The 14,649-nt window shown below is 41.9% G+C and overlaps 1 protein-coding gene across 1 annotated transcript in view; it reads left to right on the top strand.

The window, feature by feature from the left end:
• The first annotated feature begins 666 nt into the window (after positions 1-666).
• Positions 667-14,649, top strand: part of EXOC6B (exocyst complex component 6B) — a 2,452,465-nt gene continuing 2,438,482 nt past the window's right edge. The window contains exon 1 of the mRNA XM_069632299.1: positions 667-929. Within this exon, the coding sequence (XP_069488400.1) occupies positions 784-929 (146 nt within the window). The 5' untranslated portion in view covers positions 667-783. The remainder of the gene's footprint in view (positions 930-14,649) is intronic.

Below are 14,649 nucleotides of genomic sequence, written 5' to 3'. Positions count from 1 at the left end.
GTGAAAACACCCGATTTTACATTTGGTGGATGAAAGCCCATTGATTCCTATGGGTGTGTAGCGAGCTTGGCGGGTGGAAGAGTTGCCTAAGTGGCGGCTGACACCCGCCAAAAGCGTCTGAGTTGAGAGGTATGGACTGCCCCTGTGCATGAGGGCAGCCCAGGACACTGTTATACAGCAACACACATACTTCCCTGCTTATGGACATAGCCCTGGACATTGTTGTCCAGCAACATATAGACTTCCCTGCCTATGGGCATTCAAGAACCTTTTTCTCGGTTAGTTGCACGTTATTACCTTGACAAATAAAGTTGTCGACCACAGCTGGCCGATTCCTCCTTTATTTTACCACACACATGCTCGGGTCCTGGCACCATTTCCCTGCTGTTGCACCATTATCGCAGTGCCTTACAAATGCCTATCCGGTGACAACAAAAAAAGCCAAAACTTTTGTTTAAAAAGCGCTCCTCCTCCCATTTGCAAGGGCACCTGCTGCGGTAACAAGTACATCTTTTCCAATTTAGTGATACTATTCGTTTAATTTATTGACTTGGGGCGAACAACGGGTCAGATTCAGCCTTGCTAGCTGAGGGTAGAACCTGTAGCTGTTGCCTGTTGCCACTGTTCGGCTCTCTATATTATCATATGGCGTTCTATTGCCCTGACAGCTAAGCCGTCCTCGGGCTGCACCCTGTGCTGGCTCTGCCTACGCCTCCCAGGAGCGCGCTGCGCCCTGACATCACGACGCAGGCATGAGCCAGCCGCTTGTTGTGGGTAGGGCCGATGCCGGGAGGTCTGGGCTCTGTGTGTGCGGGCAGGGCACTGCTGAACATGGCGGAGTGGGAGAGCTTGGAGCTGGTGGCAGAGCACGAGCGCATCCTGAGGGAGATTGAGAGCACCGAGGCCGCCTGTATTGGGCCCACGCTCAGGTGAGAGCTGGAGGCAGTTGCCCGAGTCGCCTGTGGGCGCGAGAGGGGCTGTGGGAATACAAAGCGCAAGGCACAAGTGCAACAAGCAGTGGTGCATGGTGACCTGTGTTTATGAGAAGCAGGAAAAGTACATTGGCCAGGCACAGAGGGCAAGTGACCCAACCAGTGTAATGAGAAGAACCAACGGCAAAGGTGAATTACCTAGTATGGCTACACAGTACCACCAGATGGCTACACATGGGTAATGGGGTTGGCACAGGACAAAGCAGCCAAGCACATCTAACGGGGATACATGTCGGGTACACCTGAGTCCTCCCAAAGGTGGAAAGATGTTATACACGTGCTGTACACGTGGATTACCAGAAGACAAGCTTATGAATAACAGGATGGCACTGGTACACAAAAACCTTTAGCGCATCACATCACATGCCAGTAGAAAACCTTTAGTGCATCTCAGGACAGGCTGGTGCTGGTAGAACTCATAGTGAATCACAGAATAGTCCTGAACCTGGGAGACACCCCTTCAGTAGGCTGACACTGATTGTGCGCCAAATGACAGGCTGAGCATAGTTGAGCAAGTTTGGGCAGGTGGGCAGTGTGCGAGTTACACAATACAGGCTTACTTGGGCAGAGTGCTGCAGCACATGACTCCCCTTGTTCCTTTGGAATAGGCCAGCCCAAGGAGTCTTAGCTTGGGTAGAGCAGTCCATCACAAGCTGGGACAACCAGTGCTTTGGGTAGGCTCCATATAACAGACTGTCACTGTTAAAGAGGCACAAGATTCTCCCATACAGATAGAACACCACAAATAGGCTGGCGCAGATCCAGCGGCACACGCCAGAGTGACTGGGTTAGTGCTCCAGAGGGGTAGGCTAAACCACGTAGATCACCACTGAGGAGCAGACTGACGCAGGGTAGGCTCACCCTAGTTGTTCTCATTTGACCAGTCTGCCACTGAGTTTCAGAGGACCCGCTGTCTATGGTAGATGTCATGCTGCAGCACAAGCTGTCACATTTAGTGCTTTGCAGTGTGCTAACATGGGTATAGTGCAAAGGACAGGCTGATATTTGTGTTCTGCTCCTATCATATGGTCCTAAATGACCACAGGATAGACAGACAGGTGCAGAATACAGCATCACAGGATGATGCAGTTAGAGGACCACAAAACAGGCTAACCTTGACGCAGGTAGAGGACCAAAAGACAACTAACCTTGTTGGAGCACCACAGATGACAAGCAAATTAATAGGCTGACATGTGTACAGTGCAATATCCAGTCTGGCACAGGTAGAATGCCACTGAACATACTGACACTGGCAGAGTATCAAAGTGCAGACGAACACTGGACTGGCTGAAAAGATTGACTATGAGCAACACAATACAGTCTAATATAGCTAACGGGACAGGCTGACAAGGGTAAGGTGCGAGATGACAGACAGGTCAAGGGTTTTGTTGTATGAGATGCTGCCTAAGGATTATATCTCCTGACCTGATTTCATGTGTCAAGCACCACCTCACAGACGGTGTTGAGTACATGTTGAGTGTAATAGGTTAGGATGGCATGCATTAAATGTGAAAGACCAGCCAAAACTGTTGGTATTTAATCAGTCTTGTAGAGTCCTTCACTTTAGCTCTGCAGCCACTTCAGGGAGCTAAGGCCCATGATTGGATGACAATGCGCATAAGACGAGGGCATCAGTCTTTTACAGTAGTTATGAAGCAGAGGTAAAGAAGTGGAGGTATAAAATCACTCCATGTGATTAGTCATTTACTGCAAATTAAGCCCTTCCATCAAATGTCTACTTCGAATTCCACACTACAGTCACTGGATGACCTCGTCATGCCTTCCTGACGCATCGTAGAGTGTCAAAGGATGGGCAGACCCTTGCCAAGCACCTGCCCACTTAAGATAGTGCAGAGGCAGCCGATCAAATTTCCCACGACTCTACTGAAGATCACCATAAGGCTTTAAAAAATCACCTGGTGGTGGTGGTGGTAATACGTTTTTAGCACTACTGACTTGGTCTGATGTGAACAGGGGTCAATTGTTTGAGACCTGTTGCCAAACCGTTGAGCCTTTCACGTTTCAAAGATAACTTTAGTTAGAATAGACAGACCTTCATAGCTGATGTAGAGAATAGGACAGAGATGTAAGTCACTCACTCTCCTGATCAGGGTTTCAGAGATGGAAACGTAGTACACTTGTGATCAGGGTTTCCTGAGATGTGCATTTATACTGAGCTACTGCTGTGTGATTCATTGTGGTGTTGATATCAGAGGAATAAACATAGTCACAAGGTTATTAGTCAAATGCTGAGTCTCTCAGCCATTAGATTGTACCCCTGGAACAGCGAGTACTGCCACCTGTGAACAGAGAACTAAGAGTTTGCGATTAATTAAATGTCTCTTTGAGTGTGCTTATGAAGGAATTTGAGCTAAAGTTTGCGATTGTCAAAATATTACGATTTTCACCTATTTATATTAAAGAACAAACTTGCGTTACATTCCTAAGATAACTGTTATTATCTCTACGAGTTTCAGGCCACACAAGACTATGCACCAGGAGGTGCTGATCCTTTAGCTTCTAGAAATGCATTAAAGCAAATCTAAAAAGGCGGTATTCTGCATTCATTGATTGAAATTGAAACTGATAACAAGTGTCTGTTAGAATGTACAGAGCTAAATTAAAGCTACAAGTGTTCAACTTGGTGCACAGAGGACCATTTTTCTGTCTGCAAAAATAATCGAATAACTTTTTAATTTTATTGCGCTTTTTAGCCAAATCGCTTTAACAATCGAAAAAGTTTATATACAATTATTTTTAGACTATCTGCCTTGATATTCAGTCACCAAGACACTTTCTGCTAGGCTGAAAAAAATATCTGTTCCTGCCACATTGTAGCACATACTTGCAGTCCTTTTTAGTAGTTTCCACAATGTGTCAGTTGGCAAGTGATGCTATACGGTTCCATGTGATAATGTCCCCGCAAAAATGTCGACTGGCAAAAAAGTAGCCAAAAAATGGCCGTTTTTTGCAGGGACTTTATCACTGAGAACATGTGGGGGACACACCCACAACCCTCAAAACGTTTTTGGCGAGCAGGGGACAGCCCCGGCTCCCCTTCTCCCCATATATACGGTCACCATATATCTTTTCCCGGCGACATAATGTATGGCGTCCATATATATGGGGACAAAATTACCGGATATCTGCTATACACGGAGCAATCACATTCTCTTTTATTATGGCGACACTAACAGGAAGGGACAGTTAGACACTGGTGCTTTCCTGGGGGAAATAATTAACTCCTTTAATCCCAAGGACGAGATACCTCGATCTTGGCACTTAAAGTGTTAAGATCTCAAGATATTTTCTATAATTGTACGTTCTTTACTTTGAATGTTACTATCTTTACTCCTTCATATTTCACAAAGATGGAGTAGAAGCAACGTAATATTTTTCTACAGTATAAAGTTGCAGTTTACAAAGTTTCTATACTATACTTATTGAACTTAATTCAATAGAACTGTTTTTGCTTAGAAAAATAAATATATTCAGATGGCTGGAACGCCAATAAGTCATGTTAATGTGTTTATGTATAACTTTAAAACTAAATACATTCTGGAGGTAGAATGTTGGAAACAACTATTAAAATTGTACAAAAGGTGAATTGTTGTGTGAATTTACATTCGCAAATGACAAGGAGTTGTCATATATTTCACTTGTTTCGCTGCTTGTCCTCTGAAGGACAAGGGAAGATTTTCCATTGTACATTTCTGGAATTGGTACTGAGTTGTCTCAATAACCGTGGCAGCTTTATACAGTTATAGAAACTGTTGATTTAATGTTCCTGTAACTATAAATGACCTTCGCCAACCTGACCACTTGTTTCTCTTTGCCAACAAATTGTAACTCACTAACAGTTTTAATTCGTTGATTCCGATGCTAAAAATGGAATCCAACCTGGCATGCATAAAAACAAGAAAGATATAATCTACTACAGCCTAGAGCAGTTGTAAGCTACCAACCAACCTGGCACACAGTCACTCACCCCCTCAATTCACTGCATGCACACAGTACACCGTTTCTTACTCGCAGATGGCTAGTGTGAGTGCGCATTTTGATGTCTGGCCTAAAGTATGGAACCAGAAAAGTTGATTATGTCACAACATCTTTAAAACAGAGATCCATGAATTGGAACTATTTGACCATGATTCTACTCCTCCGCAAATATAAAAATATTCAATCAAGTTAGACCAACTGTCCCATGATAGCAATTGTGCGCAAAAAACAAAATTAGGTTTTGCTTGTCTGTTGTGTTTGCACTTCCAATAATTGGAGTCACTGCTGTACTTCACCTCTCTCCTGTAAAACTGATCTATTTGAAATGTTATACTGTACGTGTGACACATGCATTTGTGTATCCAATCAAATGCCATTGGGGTTTCCATTATGTTGGCAAAACTAGTAGGAAAAAGCCTGATCGGAGGGATGCAACAGAAATATAATCTAATGAAAGAAATTGCATTACAAAATCACTGGTTGCAAGAATGTTTTCATGATTTAAAAAACGATTATTTCACAGCCATATCACATTCTTTTTATATATTTTTTTTTTTGAGACAAAATATTGGTACAGTGTGATGTATCCCGGTCTGACAAGGTGGCTGCAATAGTTATCTTTGATAAGAATGAGGCATTGGAAAGACATTTTCATTTGATCTGTAGCAGTAATAAACAGCCTACTGAGTTAATATCTCTGTGCACAAATGATGCTGTGGAGGAAGCATGCAGTGTAACTGAACTAGGTCAAGATGACAAAACATAGTAATAGACTGTTAAAATGTGAATGCTGATCATAGCATAAGTGGGGGGGACATGTCTTTGAAGCCAATTGGCAGATTATGCTTAGTGAATTAGCTATATTGTGGAACTGATTAGACTAAACCCTTTGAGGAAAAAGAATGCAAAGCTGCCAGTTTGGGACCGTTTGAAGTTTCTTGATAGCCATTAGAATTACTAGGTCGATCTTATCGGCTACAATGAACCTAAATACTCTGCTTCAAGATGGCGTGTTAGAATTTTTCACTAATTAGATTAAACCTAGTTGAATATTGTAATATTTAACTACTCACTAGAATTTTTTTTTCATTTTTGTGTATTATATTCTAATGTTTGATCGTAAAGGAGGACTACATATAGAATTGTGGCAATTTAATTTCGAATCGGTGCTTACCTAATATTCAGTAAATGTTAGTAATTTTGAATACCATTACACTGATTAATATTCCATCCAAGGATGATGTTGTACGGGGTTAACCAATATGTTTGCACTGTGGTTAATTGTATGATTTAATCAGTAATGCCTGATGTGCAATATTTGAATTATTGTACAATGAGTATTTGGGTGTCGCATGAGTAAGATAGTTCTTTTATTTTTTTATTTTTTATTCAGCCCATGTTGACCTACACCTCAACCAAGATAAAAATACTAACGCTTCACGGAGCAATGACAGTCTGTCTATTTTACCACCTCCTTCCAACCAACTAAGCACCAACAATGCTTGTTCCACAATCTGTAATGGAGTGTAAACTAGCAAAACGATGGGCCCAGTATGTACCACCATCCCATTTTTAACTGTAAATAGCTATGCTGCTCTGAGTACAATTGAAGGATTTGATTGACTCTATGCTGAAGTGGCACATCTTCCATTACCCATAATGCAGAATCTACACTTATCTAAATATACTATTATTGGGCAGCCTGAGTCAATTTGCACCTTCACTAGATCCACCATTGCAATTTTACTGGATCTTGCCATTACCTGCAACACTTCAATCTGTCCTCCTTGTTTGCGGCTTCAGCCTGAACTTAATCTAATGTAGCTATCTGTCACCGTGACATGATCCCTTTATCCATTTTGTCTTGGAACCTAGCTGGTGCAAGAGACAAATTGAACAACATTGACTTGAGAAGCCAATTGGCAATGTGTGACATAATCTTATTGCAAGAAACTTGATCCAATCATGATCTGCATATGAATGGCTTTTGTGTTAACCAAATACCTGCTGTGCTGTTTAAGCAACAGGGTCTCCCAGTGGAGAGGGTGTTTGGCTATTTTTGTTAAAAGTGCTCTTGAAGTTGAAATAAACAGTAACTTAATGGTACAATTATTTACTAATCAGAGGGGTGACTCTGTTTATCAATTGTTTTCATTACTCAGTATAAGTGTGACAGTGGAATGCCACTCTGTTACCTCCAGCATGCAATAATAATAGGTGTAACTGATGACTGTTTTGGCACGCATTGAATAATTATGGGAGCTGATTTTAATGTTAAACTTGGCAATGGTCCGGTGGATTCTTTGTGACTTTACAGAAGATTCTTCTCTTAACATAATTACGCTTTTAATGGGTGATCCAAAAATGAATGCAGATGGTTGGAAACTCTCTTTATAGCTGGCTAGTACAATGGGCCTTAGGTCTGTGGATGGTAGGTTTAACTCGGATTGCGACAGAGGCATTACCTTTCTGGGACACCAGGGCTTCCCAACCATCGATTTTTATATTTGTCTCGCTAAATCAATGGTAATCTATTACTGGCTTTAGGTTAAGTAATGCCATACATGTATAGTGACCATTACGCTATATTGTTGAGCGTAAATTATGACACTGAAACAGCATTCCTCAGGACTCTTCCCTTGCATGTGCACCCCCCAGAAGTTTGAGGCCCTTATATTCAATACCTGATCACTATTGAAGACTGACAAAATGACAAAGAACGGACAGTGATACAATATATTTCATATTCTTGAGACTGTGATACCTATGCACTGCTTGGAATTATGTACACCCTGGGGTGAGGGTGAGGGGTGCTGCTGGGAATCTGACTCCATGTTGTGCTGTTTGTTGTTGATTAAAGCAAAAATAAAGTATTCAAAAAACAATGTTCATAAATTGTCCCTTAACTCTGCAATTTACTTACTTCACACGGTTATATCATTTTGTCTGACACTCATTATAGAGTAATTAATAGCCATTTGATATCAATTTCAGATCCTTCATCCTGCAGCGTTCTTGAACATCTAACTTTGATGACTTATTAAAGACCATCCATCTCCATGTCCTTTGACGAAATTAGTAAGCCATGTAACGGACAAAGGTTGGTCTGAAAAAAAAAATCATCCAGCTAAGAGCAGTGTGGTTCACACGTTAAAGCCCCAATTGCTGATCAAATTATTATTAAAGGTTGATCAGAGTACAAAAAAGTCTCAAACTCAGAAATCGGCATATGACGCGCAAGCATATAGCCCAAACTCTAGAATTTTTTGGCAGATGGTCATCCATGGACCTGGCCATTTGAATCAACCTAACATGGTCGAATCTAATGTTTTGGACTCTGACATTTCTTGAATTCAAATGAAATACACAATGGATGATGATAACCTCCAATTCCAGGGTTACACAGGTTCATCCCTGTAACGTTCAGCATAGAGGCGATTACGTTAGCCTTAAGGATGCAATTGTTAAATCCATGTCGTGGCGGCATCCCGGTTGATCCATTTAAGATATTTAAAAGATTTTTGGATACCGATTCCCAACTATTGGTTTTAATTGCATGTTAGCGGCGCGTTACCTACCATGGTCATGGAATCAAGCAGTGATTTGTCTGATCTATAAAAAGGGTTCAAGAGGTTCACCTGCCTATTATAGACCTATAGCACTGCTCAACACTTCAGTTAGGATCTTTGAAGAGCTGTGCTTAGCAGATTACAAACCTGGGTAAACGGCCATAATATCTTAACTGCAACACAGCTGTGTTTCTCTGAAGTCTTGGGTACCTCCGAGTAAGCCCTCCATTTGTATCTAATTATTGCCTATGGTTTCTATCTTATTTATTTATGTATTTATTTATTTATTTATTTGTTTATTTGTTACACGCCCAGACCCTCGGGTGTCACGGCGAGGTTATGAGATAGCTTAGAAATTAGTCACATTCAAACATTACATTGGTTGCATTACATGATATAGGTTACAACATATTCACAACAATATACAGTGTATATATCTGAAGAACAAAGTCGTCTATGTTGCTCTGCTTTCGCTAGAGTAAACAAAGGCAGTCTCTGACAAGCAAGATGGGCTGTCCGGCCGCCCTGGTAATAAAGGCTGTGTATGTTCTGTCCCGAATGGTGATTGAACATTGTGGTTTCATGGACGCGACGCATGGGTGTGTACTCGCACCTTTTGCTATTATCTCTCTGTAATTAATCTTTCTGGCCATCTTGTATGATGCAAGGCTGGCGTACCTTAGCTAGGTGGATTGTCAATGCTGATGCTCACTTACGCCAACCTTGTTGCAAGAATCCAGCGCTCATTAAAGCACTTTACGTGGCATACATATACAACTTGAATCTGTCAGTTAATGCTTCCAAGTTGTGTGTGAATTGGCCTGTACATCTGGTAGTAGGACACATAAACGTCCCGCTTTTCGAGCGGGGAATGAAACTATTGTAGGCTGAGTGCAGGCACACACACACACCACCCCGGAAAACCACCCCAGCCCGTCTCAAGCACTTGGTGGTTTATCACGTTTTGCTCACTCTACAACTGTCTACCTATTGACATGTTGATAAGTGTTTAACAAGCGAAATCTACAGCAAAATATGGGCTGGGCCGTGGGTCTTTTCAGGTGTGTCAATTTTACAAGGTGTTGAGAATGGCTTTAAAATCAATACTTTGCTCACATAACTATTTCTTTTCTTTTCATACCGAACTCGGTTAGTTTCATCTCGAAGACAAACTAATATTAGAGCCCATAAAACTTTGGTTTAGAAGTTGACTGAATGAAGGAGCTAGCCAAACGCACCTAATTTTAAAACGTGTTATTACATTGCAACAGGGACGTCATTTCACCAAAATGTCAGGAGTAGCGCATATGACATCACATGACTCTTGACCTCTGATTTCACAGGAAGTGATGTAATTTGACCAGACCCCGAAGTGACATCACAGGTAGCGATGGAACACGACCATCACCCCTTGGCAAAACAGGAAGTGGCATCAAATAGCATTGTTCCTAAGTACACTATGAAAAATATGGCTACGATATCGCTGTAATATGCTGAGAATGGATCCCAATATGTATTGTTAATATCAGTGCCTATAGGCCCATATTACCAAATTACTGTGAATGCAAGCAGACGTGCAAGGCCCAATGATAATTATTATATAGCTCTTACACTTTAGTGCTTTAGACAAAATATACATACAATATCACCAAACCTGTGTTGGTACTCATTTATCAACCTCAGAAGGATGAAAGGCTGAGTTGACCATACCGGCATATATATATCTATCTCTATCCCTTTTTTGAAAACATTTTCTTTACTGGCTATAGTAAAATGAGCAATTACATGTAGGAATGTTCTCAGTCAGAAAGCAAATTACACTCTGTAGTGGATACCATTAAACTGGAAACTGAAATTTAACAGCAGGCCAGTAGTTCATCTGCAGGTCTGGTGCAAAGTTGGTCACGTGTCAAGCCTGCACGGATCTATTTTCAGGCTTCAGAGGTTGTCAAAATACATACCATTGGGAGGGTTCATAACTATGTATTTAAATAATTTAGAGTAGCGCAGTGAAAGCAGCACACTCACACGGCATCCTGTACTCTGGGCACTCGTTACCCCATACATGCAAAGAAACATCCTGAACAGCATGCCAGGAAGATAGGAAAGATAGAAACATTACAAAGCATGAATTGTGGCATAATGAAATCGAGGGCCACTTTATGTGCTATGGCCAATCATTTCTACACTGTACACAAGATTTTAGGAACAAGGATATTGTCAAGTCACTGAGGACACCGAGATCTTGTGTTGATTGTAACGGAGACAACAGCAGACCAAATCATGCTATAACTGCAACTTGGGAGAAACAAAGTACATAGTTCGAAATGAATGCTTAATGTACTCTAAATACTTTTTGGAAAATGTTGTCTGCATTGTGAATTTGAGGTGTTTAACAACAGACTAAATCAGTGACAAACACCTGAAGTGTGCCTGAAATAAACCTTAAATGAGTCTAGCAATTATTGTATTGAATTCCAGAAAGGCAAATTTATATAATCCTATACTTTATTATTTAGGGTCTCTGCTCAAAGTGCTACACTTGTGGAACCCCGTTTCTTTTAAGAGGCCTCAACAAGAAAGCCAGCTACCCCAGAAACAAAGAGCCACATGTTTTATTTTTTTCAATTTTGTTTTAGGGGTAGCAAGCGAGACCACAGGGGTAGCAAAGGAGACCTCCGGGGTCGCAGTTGCGACCCACAAATTACATCCCTGCATTGGAAGTACGTTTTCTGCACATCCTCTCATTATACTTTATTTTAAAAAATATGGTCTTAACGAAATGCACTGATTGTGTTACTGACATTGGTTAATTCTATTTAGAATGGCTCAAGGATGTCGAAAAAACATTGAGGGCAGGCTACTTAATTGCCAACCGGCAGAATTGATCAAGTCCTCGAATCGTAAACCTATTTTGTTAAACAGATAACATTTCTGATCATATATTTGGGACCAAATATATTCAATCTATTGCCACTAAGAACAGTCACAGGTATGTGGGCAACAAACCATGCTGCTAATTTAGATGAGCAACATTTACAATTTTGTAATGGAGTCCACCAGGATATCGTGCACTTACTATTGACTTTGCCCCACTTATCATATTCTGATGAACGGCACCGTAAAGCCGTTATTACGACCAATGGGCTGGAGACCGTGCACACTTGCATTAGTTTATTGATGGCCAATACACCATTATTGGCCTGTACATTGCTCACCTAACTGCTACCTGCCCTCAAACGGAGGTACGACTTTATGAATTATAATGTATACTCTGCTTTATTTTCTTAGTAATCCTGTGCTTTCTCGTTTTATTTACTTAAATTAACTGTTTGTACATGGAATTGTGGTTTTTTTATACTTTTGAGGGATATTTTATCTGAATAAAGTTCATTGACTGGATTTATGTTGAGCTATTTATCTGTAAGTAATTGAGAATGAAGATTTGATCTTACACTGTTAATGACTATTTGTTAAAGCAAGACTACTCGTTGATAACTATCCACTGCACCAAACAATCCACTTCAGTTTACAAAGTCATTTCTTGCCTATTTATTTAATCTGCCAACAATGATACAATATTCATTTCGGTTTTATCAAGCCATGCTGCGGCAAACACGTGTTTGAAATGGCAAACCCTTTTTGAGGGCACATTTGTGTTTTGACCTGGCTGTTGTTAAACACCTGACTTAATGTAACCGCTTTTCTATACTGGATCTGAATGCCAGGACTTTGCAGTCCCAATCTACGGCTCACACTGTTTTCACCAAGAAACACTGGTATTGGGTAATAATGTCAGATATACATATAATATATATCGCTGTACATAATGTTGCACGGGAAAAGATTTTGTGGTGACCATTTATATATGGACAGGAGGAGCGGGGGTGTCCCTTGCCTCCCTTGAAGGAAAAAAAGGTTGCAGGGGTGTCCCCAGCATGTTCCATGCAATAATGTTGCATAGCGACATTTTTGTGGGGACATTATCACATGGAACCGAAACACTCTCTTTATAACTAACAGTTTAGCCACAAGCAAATTACGCTGCAATATATTTTGGATTGAGAACTGTTATCATCTTGGCGCTTCTTGGTGGAAACATGTCATATCCTGATTGGTGCTGCATTCTGTGGAAATTTCTGTTTTAGTGTTGATGTGCATAATGTCTGGGCCTGAAGAAGGTACTACCCAAATTGACCTTTTACAACTGACCTTTTGCACAATTGACCTAATTATAGTGGTCCTAATTGACCTTCTGCACAATTGACCTTTATATTATTTTATATATGTATTGGGTTGGTTTTGGATAATAAATAGTATAAGGGGATTGGGTGGGAGGGTTGCAGGGGGTTTTGCATTGGGTGTGGGGATGCGGGGGGTTTCCTCCCACATATATGTCCTAATTGACCTTCTATATTAGGTCAATTCTCCGGAGGTCAATTCTCCAGAGATCAATTGTGAAAAGGTCAATTAGTATACAACCCTGAAGAATATGGAATATTCCTGTCTCCTAGATATATTGATTTTTCATTGTTATGGAATGCGTATATTGCTAAGATTGTCTGTATCACGTTATAATTCATGTACAGTCCAGCGTGCTCAGGTCACCCCTGCCCTGTCTGCCAGTTTGGTGTTGGTCCCTGGTTGGCCCTTGTGCACTTCACCAACCTCCCCATGCCTGCTAAGCCCAAGCCTCTGTGCAGCCATCTTTTCATCTTTCAGCCATGTTTGTCCCCTTCCTTGTCTTCAGTAAGGATCCCAGGCCTGCTTCCTGCCCCAACAGCTGTGCAGTCCCTGGCTAGAGATCCCTGGGGGACAATGGTCTTTGATCCTGTGGCCTCGGCCCCCTCGTAAAAGTTCTTTAGTTAACCAAGGGGTAATTGGACTGTAGGGATAAGAATCAGTCCCAAGACGACACCCCATCTGGAAATATACTGCCATTAGCAGGTGCATGGCAGAAAGGGCGCTAAATACTGCCCATCGGCCTGTGGTCAGGGAGAAGCTCTGCTGGATCTTTGCCCCATTCCCCTCCCATACATGGCAACCCTCCTGATTTAGGCGGGAGACTCCTGATTTTTCGAGGAAGAATGTTGATATTTTTTACTTACTCCCGCCTAAATTAATTAAATCCCCATTGCAATCCTATGGGGAAATTCCTGTCTCCCGCTTTCTGTCGCAAAATCTCCCTCCCAGGTGCTCGAGAATGTTGGCATGTATGCCCTCCTCCCCTGCCTTGCCTCTGTTTTACCCTTCCCTTCCCTTCTCCTGCACTCCATATCCTCCTCTGGGCTCTCTCAGACTATGCGCCTTTGTCAGTTAATCTCTCTCTCTCTCTCTCTCTCTCTCTCTCTCTCTCTCTCTCTCTCTCTCTCTCTCTCGTGCGTTTTTATTTTCCTTCCCACCGACATGCCTCCACACCCCCCCGACCCTGGCGAACACCTCAGCCTCATCGCTGCACTGAAATCCTGAACTAACCTGAGACCCTGAGCGACACCTCAGACCCGGTACACCCTAGGAACCCATCGCCCCAGAGTAACCCTGCCTACCGTGAGAAGCGCTGTTGGTCACCGGCGAGCACCTGTAACCCTGAGGTCACCTGAATAAACCTGCGACTGTACGGATCCGTACACAAGAACTCAATGCTTCCTTCTCGCGCCCTCACTGCCGCACTACTTTCTGGAGGGCGGGAGACTCTTGAACACGACACAAGCACACAAAGTATTATCTCTGGCTAGGCTAATGTGGCATCGTTCGCGTCTCCCATCACAGCCGCCCTCTCTGGGCGTATTTCCAGGACCACAATTCCTTGTCTTTGGGATCCTCCTGTAGCAAACGCTAGATGAGTTACTGGCTATTTACACCCCGGTTTATCGGGTCGAAAATCTGATTTGGAGTAAACCAATGGTTCCTGGGTCAGCATATCTTCATTAAAAACCATGCAAGTAGCCCATTGATCCTCCTTCGAGAAGGATTATGGATACAACTGTCAGTTTTGAGAGTGCTGCAGTATTTTGAAACAATAGGTCCTGAGGATTTTCTATTTTAAATGTTTTTAGAGAATTTGCAGTGGCTGGTTATTTGATTTTTTT

This window comes from Ambystoma mexicanum, chromosome 6q (genome assembly GCF_040938575.1).
Source record: "Ambystoma mexicanum isolate Mex_15411 chromosome 6q, UKY_AmexF1_1, whole genome shotgun sequence".
Lineage (NCBI taxonomy): Eukaryota > Metazoa > Chordata > Amphibia > Caudata > Ambystomatidae > Ambystoma > Ambystoma mexicanum.
This window is presented reverse-complemented; position numbering and strand designations above follow the sequence as displayed.